The 9,204-nt window shown below is 52.2% G+C and overlaps 1 protein-coding gene across 2 annotated transcripts; it reads right to left on the bottom strand.

Annotated features, from left to right (window-relative positions):
* Positions 1-1,730: 1,730 nt before the first annotated feature.
* On the bottom strand, positions 1,731-4,449 carry Epo (erythropoietin). 2 transcript variants are annotated; one of them, XM_052169041.1, is made up of 5 exons: positions 4,437-4,449; positions 3,728-3,870; positions 3,188-3,274; positions 2,693-2,872; positions 1,731-1,886 (listed from the first exon to the last, which is right to left on the bottom strand). In XM_052169041.1, exons 1-5 carry the CDS (start codon positions 4,447-4,449, stop codon positions 1,731-1,733), a joined length of 579 nt encoding a protein of 192 aa, XP_052025001.1. The 2 variants fall into 2 exon arrangements, with proteins under 2 accessions (XP_052025001.1, XP_052025002.1); XM_052169042.1 differs by having other exon boundaries at positions 1,731-1,883.
* Between the last annotated feature and the right edge of the window lie 4,755 nt (positions 4,450-9,204).

The following is a 9,204-nucleotide window of genomic DNA, read 5'->3' as shown; positions in this document are numbered from 1 at the left end:
CCTGCAGAGGGCACTGTAGTCCAAGAGCTAAATTCACCTCCCCCAAAATTCTTTTGAGTCCTCCCCTTTGCTGACTCCTCCTACTTCAATTATAGACACGTGAACACACACACACACACACACACACACACACACACACACTCGCTTACTCCTAGCAAATTCCCTCCAGCCCCGGTTCCTTCAATCTGCATGTAATCTTTCCCCTCCGTGGCCTGCAAGGCTTTCAGGCTGGGTTCTAAATGTCTTGTTTTGGAAACAGAACGAATGACAGTCACATAGGATGATAGCCAGGATCGGGGGTCGTGGCACTGTGTGCGCCATCTTGGACTGGTCGGCTGTGTGGGTTTCTCTCCTAAGCGTGCTTCCTCACGTGAAGCATTATGGGGAAGGAATCTAAGGAACGACTTGGAGTCACCCCTGTCCCCTGGCTGCGATACTTATCGCTTATCAGACTCTCTTTCAAGCGACAAGGAGAAATCCCCAGAGTGATACCCATCAGGACACGAAAGACAGGTGGTTGGACTCACAAGGAGTCTACGTCCTGAGGTAAGTGACAAGTGCTACAGATGTAGGCATTGCCACCAACCCCTAAAGGGGAACCCCTCCGTACTGGCCCGTTTCCTCCATGGTGGCCCCAGCTCACTCAGCACTTGCCCTGGCGGGTTGGCAGCTGCCCACTAAGAGACAGCCTTGAATGGAGCCGGCTTATTGACCAGCGTGGGCAGGCATTGTGGCCTCAAGCCCAGAGAGGTCAAGAGGTCGGACAGGCCATGCGAGGCAGCACGTAGGGCCCAACCCCCTCCACCTCTGGTTTCCCAGATCTGATGCCTTGCTGCCAGATGGGGGTGAGATAGAGCCAGGAGAGCTGGGGGGGGGGGGGGGAGTGCGGCGTGCACACTCATGAACACAGACAAGCCAAGAGTCTTGTTGGTGATTTCGGCTGTTGCCAGTGGTATTTTTAAAAGACACAAAACTTCAAACCCCTTCCCTCCCATGGAAGCTGAGAGTGAGTGGCCATTCTGTCTATGGCTGCACGACCCTCTGTCGTCCAGGGCAGGGCTCCTGCTGACTGGGGAAACCCCATGAGACCTAAAGAATTCATGTCTTGCCCCCGAAATTCTCCAGGCCCTGTATTCTTCGTAGATGCCACAAAGGTTGGACCCCGAAGCTTGCCCTGTGTGTATGTCTGGCAGGGGCACTAGTTGAGTTTAGAAATCTCTGTCCCTGAGTTCTAAGTCGGTCTCTGGAAGCTGAGGACGTAGTTCAATTAATAGAGTGCTTGCCTAGCATTCAGGAAGCCCAAGCTTCCGTCTCCAGCACCCCATCCACAGGGACAGGGTGCCTGTAATCTCAGCACTTGAGAGGCAGAAGCAGAAAGAGCAGGAATTAGGCATCGTCCTTTAACTGCATAGCGAGTTCCAGGCCAGCCTGGGCTATGTGAGATCTTCCTGTCGCAAGGAAAAACTTTACAAATGCAAGCTGATTCTCTGAGTCTCTCCTGCTCTGGGGGCCTCAGGCTCGTCCAGCGATGTCTTTAGAGTTCAGACTGGAGCTCCGGGAAGTTCTTCCGGTCCCACGCTATCACGGCTGGTGCTGGAGTGTCCATAGGACAGGCTGGTGAGAAGGGAACAACCCGTCTGGTGAGGGTTAGGAGTGGTGGAGGGTCGGCGTGACACAGTGACGGTGTGAGCGAGCTGGTGGGTCCACCGCGGGGGGCGGCGGGCAGCAGGTCACCTGTCCCCTCTCCTGCAGGCTTCCCCCGTGTACAGTTTCAGCTTTCCCCGGAGGAAGTTGGCGTAGACCCGGAAGAGCTTGCAGAAAGTATCCACCGCGAGGGTTCGGAGTGGAGCGGGTGGGGTGGTATCTGGAGGTGACATCGATTCCTTCTGTCAAGAGAGTATAGGATGTCACTGAAGTGTGGAGGACTATAGATAAAACGTGACCTGGGACAGAATAGTAAGGGTGTGTGCAGAGAGACCTCAGAATTATGGGGGGGGAGGGGGCAGGGGTAGCGACCAGAGGTGTGTCTTCTTCAGGCGCTCTCCACATTATTTTTTATTTGGATATGTGGATGTGAGTGTATGTAAGGGCCCAGGGTGTCCAGAATACACCTGAGATTCCCTAGAGGTGGGGTAAAGGCAGCTCTGAGCCGCCTGATATGAGGGCTGGGTATTGAACTCTGCAAGAGGAGCAAGCACTCCCCATCACTGCAGCATCTCTCCAGCCCTGCCACCTTATGTTTTGAGACAGCGACTCTCCTAGGACCTGGAGCCCACTGACTGAGCAGGCCTGGCTGGCCAGTGAGTCTCCAGGAATCTTTGTGAGTCCGTCTGCCAGCTCTGGGATTACACGGACATCTGTCTGTTTCTTTGTTTTTTTAACAGAAGCGCTGGGGCTCGAACTTGGCTCCTCACGCTTGCGCAGCAAGCATGCTGTGCCCTGACTCATCCCCACAGCCTGAGCTTTGAGTCAGTATGCTTTGTTTTAAATTTGTTATTACATGAATTCACTTAGAGGACTTTCAACTTGTGGGTCCCAGGGATCGAACTCGGGGCATCAGGCAGAGCAGCCAGTTTCTCTCCCCGCTGCGCTCTATCTCTCTGGCTAAGACCTCAATGGTCTCTAACGGTTCTTGGCGCATCCTATAGAAGGACAAGTGGCAGGGCCCACGGGCACTCACACTCACACTCACCTGAGCTGCCAGCACCCGAAGCAGTGAGGTGAGGCTACGGAGACCACTGACAGCTTTGTCTATATGAAGCTGAAGGGTCTCTGGTGGCTGTGAGGAATTGACGAGCAGGGCCTGGGCCTGCAGGATGGCTTCTGAGAGCAGGGACAGGCCTTGCCAAACTTCTACAGCCTGGTCTTCCACCTAGGGGAGGCAAAGACTTAGCAACAGCCAGCCAGAGTCATTACCTATCCTCCCTGGCTGTCAGACAGGACTAAAAGAAGGAACAGAAAAACAAGGAGTAAGTTTTGCTGAATGAATGAATGAATGAATGAATGAATGAATGATGGGCTACTCTATCCCATCAACCATTGTCTCTACTACTTTCCCTCCCACACTATCAAGATGTGAAAATGAGACCCACCAACCTCTAGGAACTAGGAGTGGAGAGGGTGGGGGTGTGGATGGACAGACGGACAGACAGGGACGAGGACAGGGACCACACACAATGCAACTCACCTCCATTCTTTTCCAAGCATAGAAGTTGACTTTGGTGTCTGGGACTGTAATGTTCTCACTCAGTCTGGGACCCTCCGCACAACCCATCTGAAAGACACGGCCCCAGGGCAGGATGTCCAAGGGCTTCCTTCCACAAAAAGCCACCAGACACTCTGCCCTCGAACTTTCCCGGCATGCTTTGGGAGCCCCCAGCTTTGCCATTCTTTATTTTAGACAGAATTTCATGTAGCCCAGGTTGGCCTCACATTTGATATGTAGCCTTGGATTTCTGATCGCCCCACTCCCCAAGTACTGGGATTGTGGGTTTGTGTAGTACTGGGAATTGAATCCAGGGCTTCTTGTACACTAATCAAGCTCTCTCCCAACTGGGCTACATCTTCTGCCCAGTTGTATCATTCTTGTGGGGGTGTGTGTGTGAAATGGATAAGAGGTTTAAGGGTAACCATCTTATCTTGACCCTAAAGGCAGTTCCAGGAGGGAACCCAATTCCCAGACCCTCGAGACCCCAGTTTCTTTCTTTTATGGGACCAGGGAGCTTACCGTGACATTTTCTGCCTCCTTGGCTTCCAAGATGTACCTCTCCAGAACTCGACTGTCGCAGATGAGGCGTGGGGGAGCACAGAGGACTGGGAGGCCCAGAGGAATCAGCAGTAAGGACAGTAAAAGCAGCAGGGTGGGACCTTCTGGGAGAAAGGCAGGCTGAGTGTGAGGCGGGGAGGGGAGGGGGCCGTGGGACTGCAGGGGCCGGTTTGCTCAGCGAGACCCCGCTGCCCTTCTAGTCTCCGCTGACCCCGACCTTGCAATTGCTTAGGCTCTGCCTGAGTAGCCTTCATTCAATCCCTCGGCGCTGCACACCCCACCCCCCAAGCGACCGGCAACCACTTCCCGGCCAAACTTCACTGTGGGTGCACGCCAGAGGCTGGCAGTTCCTGGGAAACAGGGACTCCTGGACGCAGGTAATTCTTTTAGCAGCCTTCCGCCCACAGAGCAGCGCCTCATCTCCCTAAAATCCTAAACTTTGTCCCTGTTCTGGATCCCCCGCCTTTTTGTCATTCATAGGGGGCTCCCCAAATCCCCTTCGTGCACGTGGAGGCTGCCCCACCCCCTCCTCTCTTCCTTGATTCTTGGAGAGTCACAGGTCCTTGATCACCGCCTGCCCGGGCCGTTTCCTGGCCAATAGCTTTAGATGTAAATCCTTACTCAAACAGGAGCCCTGGAGGTCACAGGTCCCTAGCCTGTGAGTACTCACCGGGCACCCCCATCTCCGCGCCTGGCTGCCGGGGCTCTTTAACGACCCGGGGCTGGGCCAGTGTCCACGCTGCGAGTCTTCATCCTTGGAAGTTCTGTAGGGCCAGATCACCCCACTAGCCTGGAAGAAGGTGGTCGCCGTCCAGGGGGCGCCGGCAGAGTGGGGACGCGGTGGCCCTGGCCAAGGGTCCGTTCGGGAACACAGTGAGACACACAGCCACCGGCCAGAGTTGGTCCGGGGACACTGTGGCTCCGGCCGGGGGTCGGGGGTGTTATCAGCATGTGTGCGTGCGCGGGTGGGGGTGGGGGTGAGGCTGTGTGTGCGTGAGGGGTCGCCAGAGGTGGGGGCCACCTGGGGTCAGAGCAAGGGGCAGGACGCCTGGGTCTGGTGCTTGCTGGGGTGGAGCAGGCTGTTCCAGGCACGGACGCTGTCAGGGGGGTCTTGAGGGGGGGCAGGTTCTGATTTCCAGGAGGGTAGACCAGTGGGGTGCGCATCTGTGAGGTGTGCAGGAAGGGAAGCCTAAGACTGAGGTAAGGATAATTGACCTATGAAAAGCTGGGCACCGGAACCCCTCCCCTGGGGGGCGTCCTTGTCTTGGGGCAGGGATTTAGATCAGAAACAACTAAGGCTGGAGTCTAGAAGCAGCTCAGATGCTTTTTCTTCTTAGGGTCTTATGACTTGTTCTAAGGGTTAGGGTTGTCTCTGTTGAGGACTCAGACTCAGACAAGCCCTCTCCTCATTTTCTAGAACCCTAAAAACCCAGGAGGGTAACTTTCAGAACAGGCCCGTGGTGCATTCCTGAGGACGGGTGGGCAGGTTGCTAGTGGGTTCTTGCTTTTGTTTCTGTAGTGCTGAGACTGGAACCCTGTGCTTCTTGTTAGGCAAATACTCTGTAACCGAGCTCCCACTGAGCTGGGTTTCAGGCGGGCACTCTGCTGCTGAGCCACGCCCCCAGCCCCTCCCTGGGACCTTCTAGGCAGGGCCTCTACAGATGAGTCTGGTCTCCAGAACCAATGTCTATTTTGCGCAAGACCCTTTGCAGGATAAAAAGAGATACGTTTTCATCTTCTTCAAGATCTTATACAGCAAGACAAGTTCGGAGCGTGGCAGGCAACGTATCAGCACTGGAGTGTTTGCTTGCTGAGGGCAAGCAAACTCATCTCCAACCAGGGAAGTTAAGGCCGACGTGATGGCAGAAATCAGTCTGAGCTCAGACTTGAGGATTGAGCAGTTTGGATGGAATGTAATTCTAATGGGTGTGGGAGGGGATTCGGGAGCGTGAAAGGAAGAGCCAGAGCGCTCTTAGGGAAGAACCAGGTTGTAAAATAGCCTAGGATGCTATTCTGAATAACGAGAGAGAGAGAGAGAGAGAGAGAGAGAGAGAGAGAGAGAGAGAGAGAGAATGAGAGAATTCATTCATTCTTCTTTCAGGAAACCTTCAAATGCTGGTATGGTGGTGAGCTCCAGTCATCCCAGCACTTAGAAGGCTGGGGGCAGCCTGGGCTACATAGTGAAACTCTATCTCAAAAGATAAACAAAGGTCTGAAGAGATGGCTCAGTGGTTAAGAGCGCATGTTACTCTTGAGGAGGACCTAGGTTCTATTCCCAGCACCCGCATGGCGGCTCACAAGCATCCACAGCTCCGGTTCCAGGGAATCCGATGCCTCCTTCTGCGCTCTTTGAGCACAGGCATATGTGTGGTACATACACATATGTGTGGTACACATACACATATGCTGCAAAAAGATGTAAAATAAAACATGGATCTAATAAAAATGTAAAGATAAAAGAAATGTGTATGCACTGTATTCCACTTACTAGGAAGGGGCCTGAGGACAGAGTTACCAATGGTACAGTCGAGGGCCTGCCCTGGTGACATTCTCATGGGGAGACAGACAATGGGCAGGTGGCATTTAGAACTAAGTCGAGGTTGCTGGAGACGTGACTAGCAGTTAAGAGGACCCACGTTCCGTTGCCAGCAACCACACAGCCACTAACAACAATCTGTTGACTCCAGAGCCAGGGATCCATAACAGGATCTCCCTCTTATGGACGCCAAAGATACTGTGCACATGGGCTGCACAGACTCATGGGTAAAAATCCATATGTTCAAAATCAAAAGAAATAATCCTTAATATATAATATGTTTGTGTATAGCATATTGTATATACTATAGACAATATATATACACCTACAAATATATATAAGAATAAGGGGAAGGAGCTGATTTAGTCAGGAAACGTTTGCTTCATATGTACGAGGACCTGACTTAGATTCCCCAGCGCCCACATTAAGAGCTAGGCATAAACCGGGCGGTGGTGGTGCACACTTTTAATCTCAGCACTTAGGAGGCAGAAGCAGGTGGATCTCCATGAGTTCGAGGCCAGGCTGGTCTACAGAGTGAGTTACCAGACTGCCAGGGCAATACAGAGAAATCTTGTCTCAAAAAACAAAACGAAAACAAAAATATACAAAATCAAAGCAACCACAGCAAAAAGCATGCTGGCGTGTGACCGACAGCGACCCCAGTGTCTGGGAGGCAGAGGCAGGAGAATTCCCGGAGCTCACTGGACAGCTGATATAACCAAATCAGTAACTTCCAGATCCACTAAGACACTGTCTCAAAACCCCAGCGGAGGGCCAGCGAGACAGTGACTCGGTGCTTCCCACTGAGTACCCAGTGAGACCCACGGACTCGGTGCTTCCCACTGAGTACCCAGTGAGACCCACGGACTCAGTGCTACCCACTGAGTACCCAGTGAGACCCACGGACTCGGTGCTTCCCACTGAATACCCAGTGAGACCCACGGACTCAGTGCTACCCACTGAGTACCCAGTGAGACCCATGGACTCGGTGCTTCCCACTGAGTACCCAGTGAGACCCGCGGACTCAGTGCTTCCTACTGAGTACCCAGTGAGACCCACGGACTCAGTGCTACCCACTGAGTACCCAGTGAGACCCATGTAGTGAAAGAAGACACTCAGCCCCTGCAAGCTAATCGCTGATCCAAGACCTCCACATGTGTGCCTTAGAAAACTCATACACACAGCTGCACATGCGATTAAGTAATAATTAATCAATCTAACAAAATGAAATGGAGAAGCAATTGAGTAAGATGTCTGAAAGTCAAACTCTGGCTTCCACTCTTGCACTACATGCATGTACACACAAACATACATATATATATACATACACACATATACACACACATGTATATGCATGCACATATAGACATATACAAACACATAACATACACAGACATTCACACATACATTCACACACATATATACACATACACACAAACACACACATATATATATACATACATACATACACATATATACCCATACAAACATATACACACATACAAACATATACACACATACACAGACATTCACACACATATATACACATACACACACATTCACACAGACACATATCCACACATTCACACACATATGCACACACATATATACATATAAACACACACACATTCACACACACATACATAAATACATACGCACACGTGCACACATACACACATATACATACATACATATGCACACACATATACACATATACAAACATGTACATACACAGACACACATTCATACACATATATACACATACACACAAACACACATATACACATACATACATACACACACATACACAGATACATGCATACACAGACATTCATACAGACACATAAATATATACACACATCCACACACATGCACACATACATACACACACATGCACACACATACACACATATGCACACATACACACATGCACACACATATGCACACATACATACATACACACATTCACACATATGCGCATATGCATGCACACATACATGCATGCATGCATGTATGCATACATTCATACATACGCAGACATACACACACACCCCAGCTAAGGAGGAAAGGCTCAGAAGGTGCACGCAGAGGTTGCAGTTGCCCGTTCCGCCAATAGGCAGTCAGTCGGGGTGCCAGTCCATCGACTCTGACATGCTGGAGATGGAGGGCGCCACAGCATTTAGCTGGGAGAGCAGGGTCTCAACAAGCTGTAGAGACGTGAAGAGGGGACGAGGGCACGCCAGCTGGTGAGCTAGCCGGGAGTCAGATGAACCTGAGCCTGACTCTTCTGACTCTGGCCTGTCGTCACCTTGGGCCTTCCCAGGGTTTCTTCCTGAACCTGCTGTCCGGGCTTAGCACCCAGCTCTGCTCCCCAACTGTGGCCCAGCTGTGAGACATGCAAAACGGACACACGTCCACACACGTCCGCATGTGAGCTCAGTCCCGACCACCGTGCCCCTCCCAACAGGCTGCTCTTTCCAGGGCCCCTGACTCCTGCGTCACAGCTCTGACCTATCACCGGAGAGAGGGCCAGGGACAGATGGGGGCAGGGACAGCACGGCCTGACATGGCCTGAGTCTTAGAAGGAGGAGCCTTTGGGCGCTGTAGGACCCTTCTCTTGTCACTGACTTTTCAGAGAACCCTAGGAGAGGGGCCAGGCCCACTAGCTTCTACGTGCTGGAACCAGCAGGATTGGGTGCCTTGTCCCCGGGGGCCTTGGAGAGAGAGCTGCCGTTGTATTTGTGGGGAATGAGACAGGAGACAAGTCAACCCATGACACACCCCATTCTAATGCCACATAATCCCCGAGTGCCGAGGGGCTCAGGGGACCAGCATCAGCTCAAACACACGGGTGTACTGCCCAACGCCATCTGTGCATCCGATGGCAGGTGACTCTGAGGGG

Source organism: Apodemus sylvaticus, chromosome 22 (genome assembly GCF_947179515.1).
Source record: "Apodemus sylvaticus chromosome 22, mApoSyl1.1, whole genome shotgun sequence".
NCBI classification, from domain to species: Eukaryota; Metazoa; Chordata; class Mammalia; order Rodentia; family Muridae; genus Apodemus; species Apodemus sylvaticus.
The sequence above is the reverse complement of the archived record's forward strand: the minus strand, read 5'-3'. Positions and strand labels throughout refer to the sequence as shown.